We start from the raw sequence: 20323 nt of genomic DNA, 5'->3' as shown, positions 1-20323 counted from the left end.
TGCATTGGAGGTCTCCACAAACCAAGAGCAAGTGGACCTCTAACCCTGTGTAGGGCAAAGGGTGGGTGGGTATCCACGGCTGTCCCTTTCTCCTCAAGGGGGCTGGACAAGAAAAGGGGGCAACTGGGGTGGAGGCCAACATTTAACGCTTTCCTTTGCCGTCCCACCGGGGTTTTTTTTGTTTCCAGACGTCTTCTTTGGACTTCTCGGCAAAATCCACACAGCCCTTTCTACCATGCCGATTTCAAGCGGACATTTTACTGAGCTGGATTTCAAGGTGGGTCATGACTTGGTGGGGTCTATTTCAAGCTATTTTCAAGCAGTAGCTTTAACTTATGGCCCCTGGAAGGGCCAAGAGGCAAAAAGGAAGCAGTATGCTCCCTCCCATATTTGGGTATTGTTGTGGTTCGCTCACATCCTGCACAAATAATCATGGACTAAGAGGACACAGAGACTGTGGAGGGACGAAGCAGGTGTCCTGTATTCCTGGCACCTGAGAGTGACAGTAAAAATGATAAGGGGTCAGGGTAAGAACAACCAGGGCCTTCTGCACTTCCTGGCATGAGTAAGTCAGCACTTTCTGTCAGGAATGGCCTATTCTGGAAGCTAGGGTGCGAAGAGCATCAAAGAGACTTGAATGGTTGGCTAGGAGAAGAGTCACTCATGAGTAATGGGTTGGGTAATGGGTCACACCCTCACGGTATTTAGTAGTGAGCAAAGCCACAGCCCAGTGCAGAGAACAACTGATTATGCTGGCTTCTAGTTTTGTGATTATTGTCTTGCGTTTGAAAGAACGTTTTTGGCTTTAAGAAGGACTCTGAACTTCAAAGATTATTCTGGTGCTTCTTTGCTTCTGATCATTTCCAGCTCGGTAATTATTATTTGTGCTTCTCTCTTTTTCTGGGACTCCTGCCAGCTCCCTCTGTTAACTTTGGCAAAAGACTTTTAGATGCTTTTCCTTTATTCGAAAGACTTTCCTTGTACGTATATATCTCATACTACATAGTAAACCTTTTACATCTACGCTCGTTGGTCTGCATTTGATTCCTCAGGGGCTCAGTGCTAGAACGTAACAGGTATATCAGGTTGATTCAACAGAAAAAATAATATAAATCTTCCCTGGTAGAAGCTGAGAGGAGGAGAACCTGTGGCCTAGAGGTTAAAGCTACTGCCTTGCAGGCAGGCTGCCCAGGTTCAAATCCTGGTAAGGGTACAGCTAACTGATGAGAGTAAAATAAGTGTGAAATAGATCTATATTGGTCTCCCTTCCTTTTCATTATCAGCAAAAATATGTTACATATATACAGTAGTACCCCTAGATACGAGCATAATTCGTTCCAGAAGGGAGCTTGTATGTCGAGCAACTCGTATCTGGAACAAATGGCTTTAGACTTTGTTTTTCCCCTCCGAGATAACCAAAAGCAAGGATTCTTGCGCCACCTAGTGGACGCTCGGCTCGTATCCCGAATTTGAGCTCGGGTCTGGAACAGAAATTTCTCTCCCCTCGTGGCTCGTATCTTGAAATACTCGCATGTGGAGCAGCTCGTATCTAGAGGTACTACTGTAGAATATAGTTTGTTGGCTATTTTAAAAAATTAACTGCCTTGGATATGGTCCCTGGAAGGGCCAAGAGGCAAAAATGAAGCAGTAGGCTCCCTCCGATATTTGGGAGGGTGATTCGACAGGAAAAAACAGCGACAAATGAATCCCCAAGAAAATAATTTCAGTCTTTCTGTCTCCAGGACAAGCCGTTCCCAGGCTTCCTTCTCAACTGGCTCTTCAGCAGTAAGTTCTTTGCGGTCTCGTCTTCCTTCCATACCCAGGCTTCCCAAAGGAGTTGGACTACAACTCCCATCATCCCCAAAAGCAAGCAGATGGAGAGGAGGGGTGCCCTCTCTTCTCACTCACAAAAAGCTCTTTATTTTGGGGGGCAGTTTTAAAAAGTGCTTCTCCCTTGGTCCACAAAAGAGGAAGATTGGTGAATGGGTGTCTTCTTGCCAACTTTGGTGATATACAGGAATGTCATTCTCTTTCTTTTTCTTTCTTTCTTTCTCTCTCTTTCTTTCCTTCATTCCTTCCTTTTTTCTGTGTCTCTGTTTCTTTTTTCTGCTTGTCTTTTTTCTTTCTTTTTGCCTCTTTTTGTTTTCTTTCTGTCTGTCCGTTTCTTTTTTTCTTCTTTTTCTGTATCACTGTTTCTTTTTGCTGTGTCTCTTTGTCTCTCTTTTATTCTGCCCATTTCCCTGTTTCTTTCTGTTTCCTTCTCTGTGTTTCTCTTTTTTTCTGTCTATTTCTGTCTTTCTCTTCTTTTTCTCTCTGTGTGTCTCTGTTTTTTCTGTCTGTTTCTGTCTCTTCTTTTTCTTTCCATCTGAGTTTTTTTCCTGTGTCTATTTTTTCTGTCTGTTTCCTTATTTTTTCTGTCATTTTCTCTTTCTCGGTTTCTTTTTTCTGTCTCTCTAGTTGTTGTTTTTTGCCTCTCTTTGTTTCTCTATCTCTTTCAGTGTGTGTGTATTTGTGTGACTGTGATTGCATGAACAAAAGGGGCAGGACTTCAACTGCAGGGCAGCAAAACTGGCAACCGGTGCCATTTACACAATGGTGGAGCAAACACACCACCCGAGAGATCTCCAGAACTCTGCATGCATGCCCCTTCATTCTTTACCCTTTATAGCTTCAAGGGCAGCCCCGGGCAAAGCCTATTGCAGTAGTCCAACCAAGACATGACCAAGGCATTGAACGACTTATCTTCCTTTCCTGCAGAGGCAAAAGTCAACCCGAAGATTGACGGAGGTGTCACAGCACGCCACCGGTGAGGTAAAAATACACCAAAAAGGGAGCCTGGCGCTATCTTCGGAGCCAATCGGTCGACCCGATGCTCCCCCCTGGCTTGAAAGTCGCAGGTCCTCCTGTAAACTCATGGGTGATGTGGGGGCTCCCGTGCATGGGGGGGGGCTCTCTTTCATCCTGTTGCCTTTCTCTGCTGCAGAGGCTGCCCACCCTGGATGCTGAACTCCAGAGCCTGGGAGGACATCGCCTGCTGTGGAAGCCTCACACTGCAAACCTCTGGGATGCACTTCCATCCCAGGCTGTTCACTCTCTTCGTAAAACTCACCTGGGAGCCGATAGTCGTCCAAACCGGGCACCAAAGGCAAAATAAATGCGTGCATTTAAAAAACAAATGGTATATGTTGCTTCAATGGGAAAGATGGGTGGATGGGTGGAATCCAGGAGGGTCAAACTCGATTTCATTTGAGGGCTGCGTTCAGTGTTGGGTTTGACCTCGGAGGGCTGGGGTGGCAGGTGGGGTGTGACCATAGTGGGCGTGGCGAAGATGGGCGTGACACAGGAACGGTGTCGGGAGCCCCTGTGGTGCCCAAGTGCTAAGGTATGACTTCCAAGACCCTCCCTTACTCTCATTATAATCTCCCTTCCTTCCTTCCGTCCATCCTTCCTCTGCTCCTTTCTCTTCTTCCCTCTTCCTTCTCTTTCCTCCCTCCCTCCCTCCTTTTTCCTTCCCTCTTTCCTCCCCTTCTTTTTCCTTCCCTCTTTCCTCCTTTTTTCTTCCCTCTTTCCTCCCCTTCTTTTTTCTTCCCTCTTTCCTCCCTCCCTCCCCTTCTTTTTCCTTCCCTCTTCCTTCTTCCTCCCTCCCTCCTTCTTTTTCCTTCTCTCTTCCTTCTTCCTCCCTCCCTCCTTCTTTTTCCTTCTCTTCCTTCTCCTTCCTTCCTTCTTCCTCCCTCCTTTCCCTCTTCCTTCTCCTTTCTTTCCTTCCTCCCTCCCTTCCCTTCTTTTTCCTTCCTTCTCTTCTTCCCTTATTCTTCCTTCCTTGCTCCCTTTCCATCTTCCCTTCTTTCTTTTTTCTTTCCTCCTTCCCTTTCTCCTCTCCTGCCCCTTCTCGCAAACGCAAAAGGGCAAGAAACATTTCTTCTTTTCTTTCCCTAATCCTCGGTCAGTGAAAACAGAGCTCAGGGGAGCCACACGCAGCCCCCTCCCGAGCTGCGGTTTCCAGGGTGACCCCATCGGCCAGATCTAAGCACCCAGTGGGCGGAATTCCAGCCAGCTTCCACAACTACAACTCCCATCATCCTTAAAGAGCCAAAAAACAGTATGCTCAGAAGGCAGCTACTAGGGAGAGCCCCATGCCCCAGAAGCAAAAAATTCACATGCGCGGAAGCCCAAAAAAATATAGCTGAAACCTCACGTCCCTTCGCGCATGCAAAGAAGCAAAATCTCGATCAGACGCGCGCACGCCGAAAACACGGACCAGCACACGCAGCTCAATTTTCCATACCAGTGCAATGGCATCAACCGTACCGGTAGGAACCAGCTACTGGTTGCGACCCCTTTGGAACCGAGATACCGCTCCTCTATCTGTCTCCAGCCAGGTCCACCCTTGTGCAAATAGACTACTGCAAATATGTAGGTCTATTTGGATCTTTTCCCATGCAAGGTTGATAGTCTCCTGACGACATTTCGAAGAAGTCCCACTCGTCATCTTCAGGCTGGTGCTTTTGGCTTCGTGCTCAGGCGAACAAAGCGTGGTCTGAGCTGCCGTCCCTCTATAAATACTGGTGTGTGGGTGTGGAGTGCTGGCTCAGCTGCTGCAAGTAGGTTGGCTGGCTGTATTGAAAAATCCTGATTATTCAGTGGGATAACACCTTGAATAGTTGATGCAGTTGTCGTTTGCAGATTAGGGGTGACGTCCTGAGTAGTTGTGGCAGTTGATGCCTGCAGACTAGTCAGCTGTTTTGTAATGTATGTCTGTGGCATAACATCCCAGGTTTTGGTTTGGCTCCAAGTTTGTGTCCTGACTATGTGTTTATGGCATGTGTGGGTGTCGAGGGGGGGTGCAGCAGTTGGAGAGGTTGTGTGGTTTGGTTTCTGGGTTGTATTTTGTCAGTGGGCAGGTATGGCTTTGATGAGGGTGATTGGTGGTGTTGTCCTGTGTTGTTCTGGGTCTGGTTTCAGTTTTCGTGGCTAGGATTCGTTTGTTGATAAGGGCTAGTTTCCAGATGTCTATATAGCCAAATTTCCGGAACTGTGCATGCATCGCTATCTTGTTTTTGGCTTTTTTTTTGTTTTGCATTTAAAAAAAAAAAAAATGATATAATGCATGCGCACCCAAGCAGTGCAGGAGAAAGCGAACCAACAGCGAGCTAAGTTAGAACCCACCTCTGAGTTTCCTAGTAATTTTATTATTTTATGGTTGGGGGTGACCCCAAGATGAGGAAGGGTCGCGGCATGAGGAAAGTTGAGAACCATAGATATAGAGTCTGTAGGCTTTGAAGCCCGTCTTGAGACGAAGGGGGAAGCGTCCGCTTGTGAACCATCCCTGGGAGAGCAGTGGACAACTGTCAGGAACGCCCTGCACGTCTGAACGCATCCCCTTGTGGGACAAATTATGGACTCCTTATTCCTAAGGCTGTTTGTGTCCAGCCACGTTGCTCGTCTTTCACCCCCTCTGCTTCAGATAACAACGCTGGATGGCTCGGTTGGACACACAAGACTCTTTGCCAAACCAGGTGCAGCCATTGGCGGTCAAGGCCCTCGCTGGTCATCAATCCTTGGCTGTCCCTCGCTGTCTGGAGGTGTCAAAAACCCTCCCCTTGAACTCAGGGCTGCTCTGCAGGAGGCCTCTCCCGAGGCTGGGGATGAGCTGCGTCTGAGGGTGGTTCGGCAGATGGGGGTGCCCTTCAGGATCAGGGAGGAGGAGGAGGAGATCTGGAACGGGGAAGAAAGAAGGCGGAAGGAGTCATTCACCAGGCGACAGGAGTTCTAGTCTGGTGTGAAAGGAAGATAAGTGACTTTGGGCCTATCACCAGGAGAGTTCTACTTTCTAGTTTTTCTAGTCCTAGTTGGACCAATCACCAGGAGACGGGGAGTTCTAGTCCTGCCTTAGGCATGAAAGCCAGATAGGTGACTTTGGGCCTATCACCAGGAGACAGTGAGTTCTAGTTTTGCCTTAGGCATGAAAGCTTGCTGGATGACTTTGAGTCAATCACCAGGAGACAGTGAATTCTAGTCCCCCCACTCATTTAGGTAGAGAATTTGGACCAATCACCAGGAGATGAGTTCTGCCTTAGGTATGAAAGCACCTTGTTGACTTTGGAGCAGTCCCCAGGAGACAGTGAGTTCTAGTTTTGCCTTAGGCATGAAAGCCAGCTGGGTGACTCTGGGCCAATCACCAGGAGAAAAGGAATTCTAGTCCTGCCTTAAGCATGAAAACCGTCTGTGTGATTTGGTCTAATCAACAGGAGACCTTAATCATGAAAGCATGCTGGGTGGGCCAATCCCTAGGAGTTGGTGAATTCTAGTCCTACTGTCGGGCTGGGTGACTTTGAGCCAATCCCTCTCTCTCAGCCCAACCCACCTCACAGGGTTGTTGTACTGAAAACCCAAAGAAGGAAGGATTACTAGGTATGTCTGCCGCATTGAATTACTTGCCTAGTAAAGGCAGGGTTAAAAATCTTAATCCTTTGGGAGTTGGGCGTATAAATTACCAAATTCTTCGGAGTATAAGATGCCCACGTGACTCACCTCCACCAGAACATAATCTCCGGGTTGGGCTCGGACAGCCGACGGCCCCTCGCTCCCATCGCTCATCTCCACATCTGGGAAGATGACCTTGATTCCGCCGTCATTCCTGCCCCACAGATCCAGAGGGGAACGCTTGCTGGGCTAGGAGGGCCAAAGAACAAGGGGTCAGGCAAAAACCATTTTGGTCCTAAAAGGCCAGTAAGGGGCGTACATAAGTGCACTGGTGTGCCTTTCGTCCCCTGTCCAATTGTCTTTCCTTTCTTTCACTTATCATATATATTTTCTTCCTTTCATATATCCTCTCCTCTAAGTTCACTTTTACCCTTATATATATTACCACATGTCTATTTTTCTTCCTATGTATTTGTGTATTGGACAAATGAATAAATAAAATAAATAAAATAAAATAAAATAAATAAATTGATGCTCTTTTAAAATGTATTGTAAGCTGTGGGAATCGGGGAATGGCCGTAACGAATTCCTTCTGATGGCCAAGGTCATCCTTTGTCTTTACGCTCCTGCACCTTCACGGAAGGAGATGGGTGGATTAGAAACATAGAAACATAGAAGTCTGACGGCAGAAAAAGACCCCATGGTCCATCTAGTCTGCCCTTATACTATTTTCTGTATTTTATCTTAGGATGGATATATGTTTATCCCAGGCATGTTTAAATTCAGTTACTGTGGATTTATTTACCACGTCTGCTGGAAGTTTGTTCCAAGGATCTACTACTCTTTCAGTAAAATAATATTTTCTCATGTTGCTTTTGATCTTTCCCCCAACTAACCTCAGATTGTGTCCCCTTGTTCTTGTGTTCACTTTCCTATTAAAAACACTTCCCTCCTGGACCTTATTTAACCCTTTAATATATTTAAATGTTTCGATCATGTCCCCCCTTTTCCTTCTGTCCTCCAGACTATACAGATTGAGTTCATTAAGTCTTTCCTGATACGTTTTATACTTAAGACCTTCCACCATTCTTGCCAAAATCAAAATGAGCCGGGGTGGCGCAGCAGGTAGAGTGCTGTACTGCAGGCCACTGAAGCTGACTGCAGACCTGTACGTCAGTGGTTCAAATCTCATCACCGGCTCCAGGTTGACTCAGCCTTCCATCCTTCCGAGGTGGGTCAAATGAGGACCCAGATTGTGGGGGCCATAGGCTGGCTCTGTTAAAAAAGTGCTATTGCTAACATGTTGTAAGCCGCCCTGAGTCTAAGGAGAAGGGCGGCATTAAAAAATGAGTAAATAAATTTTAAAAAATAAACTGGAACCCTTGAATGGAACCGTTGAGTCTGTCTGTCTCTCTCCCTATATCTATTAACCTATATATCTATGTACCCTATCTACCTACCTATCTACTATCTACCTATCCTATCTACTCTATTTACTCTATCTACCTACCTATCTACCTACAATCTATCTAACCTATCTACCTATCTACCTATCTATCTACCAACCTATCTATCTCTATCTACCTACCTACCATCTATCTATCTACACTATCTACCCTTGCTGTATCTACCTATCTACCAACCTATCTATCTCTACCTACCTACCATCTATCTATCTACACTACCTACCCTTACTCTATCTACCTATCTACCAACCTATCTATCTCTACCTACCTACCTACGATCTATCTATCTACACTACCTACCCTTACTCTATCTACCTATCTACTCTGTCTGTCTGTCTACCTATCATCTACCTACCTAGCTACCTAGATACCCTCTATCCTATCTACCCTATCTAATTATCTACTTGTCATCTACCCTATCTACCTATCTTCCCAAATCTCAAGAAAATGTTGGATAAGCCTTTGCTGGGATGGCATAATGTTTCCTGCCTTGGGCTACAGGTCGGATTAGAAGACCTTCAAGTCCTCTTCCGACCCTATCCTTGTTCTTTTTTTCTTTTTTTTAAATATAATTTTTATTGATTTTTATAAAATGGTTACATAAAACAAACATATAACAGTGCACAGTGCGTGTGCCCATCACCTAACAAACAAAACACCCCCCTTCACCCCCACCACCCATTACGAGGGGTTCAAAATTTTTCTGGTTTGTTTGTCTGTATTTCCTTGGCTCTACCTTGCATTAGATATTACTGAAAGAGTGATTGCAGTTTATTTTTCACATTTACATCACAGATTCTACTCAACATATAACCTTTCACCTTATTCCATCGTACCATCAGCTTCTCCAATTTGTTTTCATCAAAATTGTTTAATCTTATTTCCATAATTTCAAAATGTATGGGATCCACCATGTACCAGTACCAATTCTGTAATGTCCATTTTGTAGAGTCTTTCCAGCCCAATACCACTACTGCTTGAGCACTTTCCAATGCTGCAGTTTTTATTTCCTTGAATTCTCCTAATTTTCTTTGTTTAATTAAAATCGCTATTTCTTTTGTAATTATCCAGTTGATATTTAACATTTTATTAATTTCGTTCTGTACTTCTTTTCAAAATGTCTGAATTTCTACACACTCCCAGAACATATGCATAAAAATTCCCTTCTTTTGGCAACCATGCCAACAATTACCCTTCTCTTTCCCCTGGAAGTGTGCGAGTTGTGCCGGTGTGTAATACCATTTGTGTAAGATTTTCCTTCTCATATCTTTAACTCTTGTATTTTTAATCTTATATATATCTTCTACTATTTCTTTCATTTCACTTTCATCTATTTGTAAATCATTTTGCCAGCATCTTGTCAAACTTTTAGTTACTTCCTCTTCCACCTGCAATAACATTCTATATATGTTACTGGCTTGGGCTTTTGTCTCATTAATCTTTTCTTTTATTATTTTTTCTAAACAATTTTCTTCTCGTAAGAAAGCTTCTTTATTCTCACTTTTATTTAAGTATTTACTTATTGCATTAATCTGCAGCCATTTCTGTTGACCAAGCCACCATTCCAACCGAGTTCTGCTAACTCTTCCGTCCTTCTCATATAATTGTTCAATTCTCATTATCCCTTTGCTATTTAATACTTTTATAATTCTGCTTAAATTAACATCATAACCTGTATTCAATACGTGTAACGTTGATAATTTGGAATTCCTAGTTCCACATTTTCCCTGCCATTTGGACCATATTTCTAAGCTTGCTTTCAGAGGGTCGGTTAAATTACTGATTTCTATTCTACTCCAATTTTTAAATAATAGCTCTTTATTATTTATATTATTAATTTCCTTTTCCAATTTCACCCACTTCTTTTCCCCCCATAACTGTAATTTCATTAATCTTTCTATTTGAAACGCTTCTTTATATAGTACTAAGCACGGGCTCCCCCACCCCCCCCTCTTTCTCGTGGGCAAACTGCCATTTTTTTTCTTATTCTGGGCCTTTTGTTTCCTTCAATCCAAAAATTCAATTTACTATCCCATTCTCTCAGTTTTGCCCCAGGGAAGGTGCCTGGTAAAACCTGAAATAAATACATCATTTTTGGTATTATCATCATTTTAAGGGCTCTGATCTTAGCAATTCTTCCCAACCTTTTTCCCCTCCAATTTTTTATCTGCTTCTGAATTCTCTTCCATATTAAATTATAGTTGGCTGTCGCAATTTTAATCGGATTCTTAAACAACCAAATTCCTAAATATTTCATTTTTTTACATCCTAGTTTCAATCCTGATACTTTTTGTATCTCAATTTGCTCTTTAGGGCCTATATTTAAACAAATTATCTCCGATTTCTCTATATTAACCATAAGTCCCGATTGGTCTTTAAATTCCTGGAGCAAGATCATTATTGTTTTCATCATTTCAATTGGGGTTTCAGACATCACTATAGCATCATCTGCAAACAAATTTAATTTCAATTTCAGTTTTCCTAGTTGATAACCTCTCCATTCCTTATCATTTCTAATTTTATTTGCTAAGACTTCAATTGCCAATGCGAATAACATTGGGGATAATGGGCAACCCTGCTTAGAAACATAGAAACATAGAAGACTGACGGCAGAAAAAGACCTCATGGTCCATCTAGTCTGCCCTTATACCTTATGCTTAGTTCCATTCTGAATTTTAATCGTCTCTGTTCTGTTGCCATTTACTCTAATATGAGCTATATTATCCTTATAAATTGTTTCTATAATTCTACAAAATGAATCTCCCATATTTAAATCTTTACATAATTGAAACAGGTAATCATGGTTAACTTTATCAAAGGCTTTGTACACATCTAACTTTAAAATACCTAGTTTTCTTTTGGTACTGGTAGCATGGTGTATAACATTAACCACGTTTCTAATTGGTTCATAAATCTTTCTTCCTTTAACAAATCCATATTGGTCTTCTCCAATTACCTTTGGTAAGATATTCTCTACCCTGTTTGCCAATATTTTCATAAATATTTTGTAATCCTGATTAAGTAAGCTGATAGGGCGATAGGAACTTGGGTCCATTAAATCACGATCCGGCTTTGGGATAGTTATAATTTCTGAGATTTTCCACGACTGTGGAGTTTCAAAAGTCACAATTACATTATTAAACAATTTTTCCAAATGCGGTAATAATTCATTCTTATAAGTCTTATAATATTCACCAGTAAAACCATCTGGGCCTGGGGCTTTAGCAGGTTTCAACCCTTTAATAACTCTAGATATCTCATCATTTGTTATTTTTGCATTTAAAAATTGTCTATCTTCTTCCGTTAATTTCTCATTAACCTCTATAGTCTGCAATGTAATATGTTCTTTTTTGTATAAATTCCCATAAAAATCACACATTATTTTTTCCATTTCTACATTACTACGTTTTATTGCATATGGGATTTTATTGATATGGGATTTCTCTTTTCTTTTTTTCAAATAATATACCATTTGTTTCATTGATTTGTTCCCCCATCCCATGATTCTCTGTTTTACAATCATCTTCATTTTATTCCATCTCTCTTCATCAAGAGATTGTAATTTCTTTTTCTTAGATAATAATAATGTATTCCAGGCTCTATTTCTTGTAATTTTCAAAGTTTCTTGAATTAAATCTATTTCTTTTAATAGGCTTTCTCTTTCAGCTTCCCAGGATTTCCTAATAAAAGATTCAGTGCTAATACAATTACCTCTCATAACAGCCTTGTGTGTATCCCAAACTATTGTTTGCTTAGTTTCACCTGTTGCGTTAATACTAAAAAATTCACTCAATTCCTTTTGTAATTTGAGTCTATTTTTCTCACTAGCCGAAACCACAGGGTTATATCTCCAAATCCTTTGTTGCCTACCAACATCCATTTCAATCACTGCTAACAATGGGGCATGGTCTGATAACCAAATGCTTTTAACTTCTGCTTTCTTAAGCTGTACTTCCCCTGTTTTGTTGATTAATATATAATCAATGCAACTAAATTTATTGTGTCTTGCCGAATAAAATGTATCCCTGTTTACTATATTTTCATGGAGGTCCATCATATTAATTTTATTTAAATGTAACTTTTTCTTTTCTCCCCTCCCTGCTGTTAATTCCAAGTTGAAATCGCCTGCTAAAATCACTGTGCCTTCCGCAAAATTATCTAATTTGCGCTTTACATTCATTATAAATTGTTTTGCATTTACATTGGGGGCATAAATTACTGCTAAAGTTACTGGCTTATTATTTATTTTCCCCTTAATAAATAGCATTCTACCGTCTTTGTCTCTTTTAATATTAATTAATTGAAATAATATTCTTTGACTAATCAAGATGGCGACTCCTCTGCTTTTTGCCGTCCCTCTCGACTCATAGGCCCGTTGCCACTCGCTATTGGTAACTAATTTATCTGATTTTTCCTCCCTTTATGAGTTTCTGATAAAAATAAGATATCAGCTCTACTATCCCTAGCCAGCTTCATAATTCTATAGCGTTTTTTCTGTGATGAGAGACCATTTACGTTTAACGACAATATCACTGTTTCACCCATTTTACATAATTTTAAATGTATTTCCCCCTCCTGCAAAACAGCCTTTTGGAAAAGTATTTGTTAATTAACATGAACCCCCACCCTAGTGCCCCTTCCCTTGCACCCCCCCCCTAAGGGGAGGCAACGAAAAGAATTTTCGTTATCCAAGAGGCACTCCTGAATTTGCGTTCCACTAGAGACCCCCCCCATATCTCCCCTTTTAATACAATAAAGAAAGATCCCCCCTCCTTCCCTCTTTTCCCCTTGTTGGTTAGCGTAGAATGCACAAAGAAGAAGTTAGTTAGTTGAGAACAATAATACCATGTTGGCAGATCAGCTCAGTTCAGTTCATTATTTCTTCTTCTGGCGGGTGATTCTTGGTTCTTCTCTTTTTTCCTTTTGCTGGAGTAATTCAAGTTCCTTTTGAAGAGCTGCAATTTTTTCCTCTTTCCTTTGTTCTGCTGCACGAATTGGTTGGAGCATAAACAAATCATCTTCTCCTCTTCCGTTTCTTCCCTCTCCATCTCCTACTTCTGGCTTGCCCTTCGATGTTGATGCCTGGGAAATTACCTTCGAATCGATCCCCAGCTGTTGAAGCAATTTCTTCCCCTCATCCAGAGATCTCACCTGGAAAACTTTGGAATCTTTAAAAACAATTACTGTAGCAGGATAACGCCATGTGAAACGGATTCCATTTTCATATAGTTGGGACGTGACGTCTCTCATTTGGTTCCTCATCTTAAGTGTTTCTGCAGACAAGTCTTTTAAAATGCATATTAGAATGGCTTTATAATGTAAGTTTGAAATCTGCTTTAGTTCTCTGAAAATTTCTGCTGCTCTCCTTTCCGAACTGAATCTTACGATAACATCTTTTTGATCTCCTTGACTCCGAGAGCCGAATGCCCAATGTACTCTTTCAAATTCGCCTGGGTCACACTTAATGTTGTTTTCACCAAACCATTGATAGATTGCTTGGATAAGACGTTTACCCTCAGCAAAATCCTGTTTGAATCCCCTCAGGCGGAGATTAGCTCTTCTTTGTCTGTCCTCCAAGTTAATTATACGTAATTCCTGGCGACTTTTCCCCTCCTCCAGTTTCACAATTCTCTGATCTTGTGTTTTCGACTGCTCTTTTAAATCTGCAACGCCAGCCCCAACGGCAGCTATTTCCTTTTTCATGTCTTGGAGCAACTGCCCCATATTAGCAAATGCCGTTAACAGTGAATCCATTTTTCCCTCCAGCTCCGTAGTAGTCGCCATCTTTCCTTTGTTCTTACTTTTCCCCCTACTCACATTTAAAACTGCAACTTGCTTCTTCTTTTGGCTCTTTTTTGTAAAGTTTTCAAAGGCTCCGTTCAATCTGCTCCCCCTCAATCAGCTTTTCACCAAGCTAGAGGGGGTTGTCAGGGGTTAACTTTCACTTTTCCTAATTCACATTAGGGAGCTCTCTGTAGATGCGTCTATCTAGTTTGTCGCATGCGCAAATTCCACCCTATCCTTGTTCTTATCATCCCTATCCTTACCCTGTTTATTATATTCTATTGCTATCCCATTTTTTCTTTCCTTTTACTTTTTTCTTCCCTCTTTTGCTTTTTTTCATCCTCCCTCCCTCCCTATCCATCATCTCCATCACCCTTCCTCCCTCTCAAACGTCCATGCCATTCCCTCTCCCAACCGACTGGGGTGGGAGGTCAGACTCAGTGACCTCCAGGTGTTCCCATCTCGCCTGCCCTGAAACCCTGGGGGATACCAGGCAGTGTCCCTTCCCCCCCCGACCAGCCAGAGCCGGCTAGCCCCGTGGCACACTCACCCCTTCCACCAGCACCACTTGTGTCTGGCTCACGGCCGCCGCGTTGAGGCGGGAGGCCTCTTCCCGGAAGACGGTGTTCAGTTCCTGTAGCCGATGGTGCTTCACTTCAGGCGGTACATCGTCCGGCAGCCGGTGAAAGGCCCGGGTTTTCTGGGGAGGGAAAGCTGGAGGTCAGGACTAGTGAAGGCAGGAAGCAGGACCAGGATGCTGGACTTAATCTAGGGACTGACTGAGCAGCTGACAAATCAAATAATGACCAGGCCGCGACAGCCCCTGGAACATCTCCAGGACCGCCTTCTGACGCACGAATCCCAGTGACTGGTTAGGTCCCACAGAGTTGGCCTTCTCCAGGTCCCGTCAACGAAACAATGTCGTCCCATGGGACCCAGGGGAAGAGCCTTCTCTGTGGCTGGCCAAACCCTCTGGAATCAACTCCCCCCAGAGATCAGGACTGCCCCCACCCTCCTTGCCTTTCGCAAACTCCTAAAAACCCACCTCTGCCGTCAGGCAATGGGGAAATGGATTCCCCTGGGCCGTTTCCGTTTTATGTATGGTTTGTATGAGATGCGTGACTGTCTTTTTATAATAAGGGTTTTAAACTGTTTTTAATCATTAGATTTCTACTGTGTTTTGTTGTTGTGAGCTGCTCCGAGTCTCCGGAGAGGGGCGGCATACAAATCTAATAAATAAAATAAATAAACAAGCCTCTGCACTGGTCAGCCCTGTAGGGTAGGACAGACTAAGAAACCAAGGACATGTGGATCTAGGATTACAGGCAGTTTTCCACAATTATTTGTTTGCTTGGATTTCTACGCTGCCCTTCTCCGCAGACTCAGGGCGGCTTACAAAAAAGAGAATAAAAACGAGAATCTGCACTTCTGTAACTGTCTGGTTTAAACAGGAGCCAGCCGTGTGCAGCAGCTGCCACAAAAGCCAACACAGTTCTAGGCTGCATTAACAGAGGGAGAGAATCAAGATCACGCGAAGTGTTAATATCACTTTACAAGGCCTTGGTGAGGCCACACATGGAATACGGCGTCCAGTTGTGGTGGCCACGATGCAAAAAGGATGTTGAGACTCTAGAAAGAGGGCAGAGAAGAGACACAGGAGATAATTAGGGGACTGGAGGCTAAAACATAGGAAGAACAGTTGCAGGAACTGGGCCTGGCTAGTTTAATGAAAAGAAGGACCAGGGGAGACAGGACAGCAATCTTCCAGTATCTCAGGGGTTGCCACAAAGAAGTAGAAGTCAACCTATTCTCCAAAGCACCTGAGGGTAGAACAAAAAGCAATGGGTGGAAACTAAACAAGGAGAGAAGCAACTTAGAACCAAGGAGAAATTTCCTGACAGTTAGAAGAATTGATCTGTGGTCCAGAACTTGCCACCGGAAGTTGTGAATGCCCCAACACTGGAAGTTTTTAAGCAGATGTTGGATAACCATCTGTCTGAAGTACTGTAGGGCTTTCTGCCTAAGCAGGGGGCTGGACTAGAAGACCTCCAAGGTCCCTTCCAACTCAGGAACTGGGCACCACTACTCTAGCGAAGAGAAAGACCAGGAGGGACAAAATGATGGTCCGCAGAGGTGGCGGACAAAACTAGAAACTTTGAAGAAGAGACGGGACTGCTATTGGACTAGTGTGACGTAGGGTCTCCTGCACCAGCAGGGGGTTGGACTAGATGACCCGCAAGGCCCCTTCCAACTCTAATAATACAATAAAAAGTAAATAAAGATTTTTTAAAAATGAGCCACCCTGTTGTGGTTAGCTCTGGCCCAGCTCCTGCCCCAAGGACTGTGGATGTGGGGGAGACATCCACGTGCTGCAGGCCTGTTTTGCCCCCGGTGGAATCTGCTGATGAAGGCTCCTCTGACCAAGAAGACATGAGTGACAGGGAGGAGGAGAGTGGGGCAGACAGCTCAGAAGGAGATCAATTATCTAGCTCCTCCTTGGATTCAGAACAAGAGTTAATGATACAGCCACGCATGCGGAGAGCGATGCATAGGCAGCAACAACTGAGAGATTATTATCAAAGAAAATGAGGCCACCTGTGGTTGGGTCGGGTTGTGGTCATTAGTGAGGCTGCTATAAAGAGCAGCCTGTGGGTTTGGCCATTGTGGAGGATTATCTGATCGTTGTGTTTCGTGACTGCCTTGCTGACTTTGACTTTTTGTGTGTTGATTTTTCCCCACTTTGAAACTAAACCAGAGCAAAGTGTGTTTCACTTTGTGAAAGAAGAAGGACTGTGAATTGCCTCACAGCTGCAAGCTAAGTATCTCAGAACTGATAAGGGACTTGTACAAATTACCAGTTTGTTTGGAGACGAGTGCTCTTTGCTATACCAAAAGAGGGCTTGGTTCAAGGGAATTTTCATTATAAAGAACATTGTTTTGAATTTTCAAACGTGTGTGTGTGTCTGAAATTTGTACCTGTGAATTTTCGGGAGGAGTCTACCAGAGAGCCCAACAGAACACACCCCAGGGTGCCCAGGCCTCACCTGCCGCTGGCTGTAGGCAAAGATGTAGGCGAAGTTGTAGCCGACCTCACGGAGGAGCGACAGCGTCTGCAAATGGTCGGCCTCCGTCTCCCCGCAGAACCCAACGATAAAGTCACTGGTGAGCATCGCATCTGCAAACAGGGATTCCATTTTCTAGGGAGTCCTCGTTTAGCAACCATTTGAAGTTAGGAAGAATCTGCCCCCCCATGGTGTTCTGGCCCGGGCTACTGAAATCCATTAGCACCTTGTTAGGGCGGGAAAAGTTACATTCGGAGTGTGAGATGTACCCAAATTTTCTTGTTCACCCCCAGCTCCCAATTACCTGTATGCTACCTTTAGAACCCATAAATATATAATTTCAATCTGGGGGCCATTGGGAAAAGATAAATGCATGGGATAGAAAAGGTGGATAGAGAAAAATTATTTTCTCTCTCACACAATACTAGGACGAGGGGGCCCTCCCTAAAGCTCATAGGTAAGAAAGCGAGGACAAATAAAGGGAAATATTTCTTCACCCAGAGGGTCCTTGGTTGATGGAATTCCCTTCCAGAAGAGGTCGTGACAGCTGTCAGCCTGGAGAGCTTCAAGGCAGGATGAGACAGATTCATGGATGCCAAGTGTATCATGGGTGGTGATTGAAACGTATGTCCAAGTGCCGCCTCTATGTTGGTTGAGGCAGGCAGGGTTCCCTGGGGTCCCATTTGTTGGGGTTCAGGGGAAAGGGAGGGTCTTGCCTTCTCCTTCTGCTCAAGATCCCCATGGACAATTGGTGGGCCACCGTGGGACACAGAATGCTGGACTCGATGGGCTTTGGCCCGATTCCGCATGGCTCCTCTTAGGTTCTTATGTTCTTATCTCTCTATCTCTACCTCTCTATCTACTCTATTTGTCTATCATCTCTCTCTCATATTCTCTCTCTCTATCTATCTATCTTCTCTCTATCTCTCTCTATCTCAATATCTTTCGCTCTCGCTCTCTCTATCTTTTGCCTTGGGTCCCATTTGTTGAGGGTCAAGGGAAAGGGAGAGTCTTGCCTTCTCTTTCTGCTCAAGATCCCCATGGACAATTGGTGGGCCACTGTGGGACACAGAATGCTGGACTCGATGGGCTTTGGCCTGATTCAGCAGGGCTCTTCTTAGGTTCTTATAAATGAGATACTCACCTGGTAAATAATCACGGAGATGGTGTACAAGCTCCAGATACGATTCCCGCGTGTATCTGGAAGGAGGAGAACGTGGGTTGTCAGGCCCCAAACCAAGATTGACATGTGGCTTGTTTCAAGCGGAGTTCGTTACCTGTAGACAGAATCTTGCCTGACTGAAGACTCCACTCTCTGCAGATAAACTCTGGGAACTATTGAGGAGAGGCTGTTCTCATCCTCTTTCTCTCACACAGACTTTCTATTATCTCTTACTCCTGTGCAATGCACCCCTCTTTCTTATGATGCCACCCCATAACTGTATTCCATCACATTACATGTTGACTCCAGAAGCCCTCAACTAATATATGTAGACCAACTCCCAGAATTCCCCAATCGCCCTATCTTAGACCTCAAACCAAAAATGACAACTGTGTGTATGTATGTATGTATGTATGTATTGATTGGATTTGTATGCCGCCCCTCTCCGGAGACTCGGGGCGGCTAACAGCAATAATAAGACAGCGTACAATAATAATCCAATAATAAAAACGATTAAAAACCCATTAATATAAAAAACCAAACATACATTCAGACATACCATGCATAAAATTGTAAAGGCCTAGGGGGAAAGGGAATCTCAGTTCCCCCATGCCTGATGGCAGAGGTGGGTTTTAAGGATCTTACGAAAGGCGAGGAGGGTGGGGGCAATTCTAATCTCCGGGGGGAGTTGGTTCCAGAGGGCCGGGGCCGCCACAGAGAAGGCTCTTCCCCTGGGTCCCGCCAAGCAGCATTGTTTAGTTGACAGGACCCGGAGAAGACCCCCTTCCTCCTGAGGACCCATTCCATCACATCTTGCGTGGACTTCAACTACCAGAATCCCACAGCCACCATGTGTGAAGACCCAAACTAAGAATGACATATGGGGATTCTTCCAAGCTGAGTTCTATATTGTTCCACACCTAAAGACAGAATGTTGCCAGATTTAAGGGTTCTGCCATCTAAATCCACAATATTTTTGGGAACTATTACGGAAATACTATCTTTGCTGTCTTTCTCTCTCACATATCAGGTCTGAGTTGCCTCTTCTGGGATGCCCCCCTAGGGATCCACTTCCTCAACACATTCCATCACATCCTGTGTGGACTTCAACTACCAGCATCCCTCACCCAGATTGTGTCAGGTCCAAAACTAAGAATGACAGAGGGAGAGTCTTTCAAGCTGAGATCTTTATTGTTCCACACCTATAGACAGATTCTTACCAGACTGAATACTCGACTCTCTGCATCTACAACAAAGTTCTCCAAACTTGGCAACTATAAGACTTATTGCCTTCAACTCACCATGGCAGGGAATTCTGGAAGTCTACAAGTCTTTAAAATTGCCAATTCTGGAGACCCCTGCTCTACGATAGCCTCTGGGATGTATTAAGGAGAGACTGCCTTCACTCTCTCTCACCCACACATAACCTCTGGGTTGAGTTGTTTCTTACTCCTTTGGAAAGTGACTTCTCCCTCCTGGGGGCAAATCCAGTTCCTCATCGCATTCCTTCCAGATGGAAAAACTCAGATCTTCTTCAGACACACAGGTACATGGGCTGAAATGGCACCTGTGTTCTGCTTTCTGTTACACGTCAGAATTTAAGCGAACTGGTAGAATTCATTGTTGGAATGTATTTCTATGCAACTACAATAGAGTCCAACCAACAGATAGAAACATAGAAGATTGACGGCAGAAAAAGACCTCATGGTCCATCTAGTCTGCCCTTATACTATTTCCTGTATTTTATCTTACAATGGATCTATGTTTATCCCAGACATGTTTAAATTCAGTTCCTGTGGATTTACCCACCACCTCTGCTGGAAGTTTGTTCCAAGCATCTACTACTCTTTCAGTCAAATAATATTTTCTCATGTTGCTTTTGATCATTCCCCCAACTAACTTCAGATTGTGTCCCCTTGTTCTTGTGTTCAGTTTCCTATTAAAAACACTTCCCTCCTGAACCTTATTTAACCCTTTAACATATTTAAATGTTTCGATCATGTCCCCCCTTTTCCTTCTCTCCTCCAGACTATACAGATTGAGTCCATGAAGTCTTTCCTGATACGTTTTATGCTTGAGACCTTCCACCATCTTTGGACCCTTCAATTTGATCAATATCTTTTTGTAGGTGAGGTCTCCAGAACTGGACACAGTATTATTCCAAATGTGGTCTCACCTGCGCTCTATATAAGGGGATCACAATCTCCCTCTTCCTGCTTGTTATACCTCTAGCTATGCAGCCAAGCATCCTGCTTGCTTTTCCTACCGCCCAACCACACTGCTCGACCACACAGATGACAGTATTTGCAAGTCTGGATCTATGGTATTTACCAGTGGTCCCCAAACTACGGCCCACGGGCCGTATGCGGCCCACTGAGGCCATTTATCTGATCTGCGGGTGACTGACAGGAGCACAGGATGCGTCC

At 43.7% G+C, this 20323-nt stretch overlaps 2 protein-coding genes across 4 annotated transcripts in view; one reads left to right on the top strand and one right to left on the bottom strand.

Annotated features, from left to right (window-relative positions):
• The window catches only part of LOC139163523 (BPI fold-containing family B member 4-like), a 34228-nt gene extending 31052 nt beyond the window's left edge, over positions 1–3176 (top strand). For 2 of the 3 annotated variants that reach the window (XM_070744337.1, XM_070744339.1), the window contains 4 exons: positions 189–277; positions 1743–1785; positions 2758–2811; positions 2984–3176. In XM_070744337.1, the coding sequence (XP_070600438.1) occupies positions 189–277; positions 1743–1785; positions 2758–2810 (185 nt within the window). In that variant the 3' untranslated portion in view covers position 2811; positions 2984–3176. Of the gene's footprint in view, positions 1–188; positions 278–1742; positions 1786–2668; positions 2812–2983 lie in introns of those variants that run through there. The other variant, XM_070744338.1, reaches the window with a different exon arrangement.
• Positions 3177–5169: 1993 nt separating this feature from the next.
• CDK5RAP1 (CDK5 regulatory subunit associated protein 1) overlaps positions 5170–20323 on the bottom strand; it is a 34119-nt gene continuing 18965 nt past the window's right edge. Inside the window, exons 10-14 of the mRNA XM_070744336.1 lie at positions 17880–17935; positions 16718–16848; positions 14224–14373; positions 6532–6672; positions 5170–5715 (exon numbers count right to left, since the gene is read on the bottom strand). Coding sequence (XP_070600437.1) covers positions 5533–5715; positions 6532–6672; positions 14224–14373; positions 16718–16848; positions 17880–17935 — 661 coding nt within the window. The 3' untranslated portion in view covers positions 5170–5532. The remainder of the gene's footprint in view (positions 5716–6531; positions 6673–14223; positions 14374–16717; positions 16849–17879; positions 17936–20323) is intronic.

The sequence above is a fragment of the Erythrolamprus reginae genome, chromosome 3, assembly GCF_031021105.1.
Source record: "Erythrolamprus reginae isolate rEryReg1 chromosome 3, rEryReg1.hap1, whole genome shotgun sequence".
Lineage (NCBI taxonomy): Eukaryota > Metazoa > Chordata > Lepidosauria > Squamata > Dipsadidae > Erythrolamprus > Erythrolamprus reginae.
Note: the sequence above shows the minus strand (reverse complement) of the source record. Positions and strands in the feature narration are given on the sequence as shown.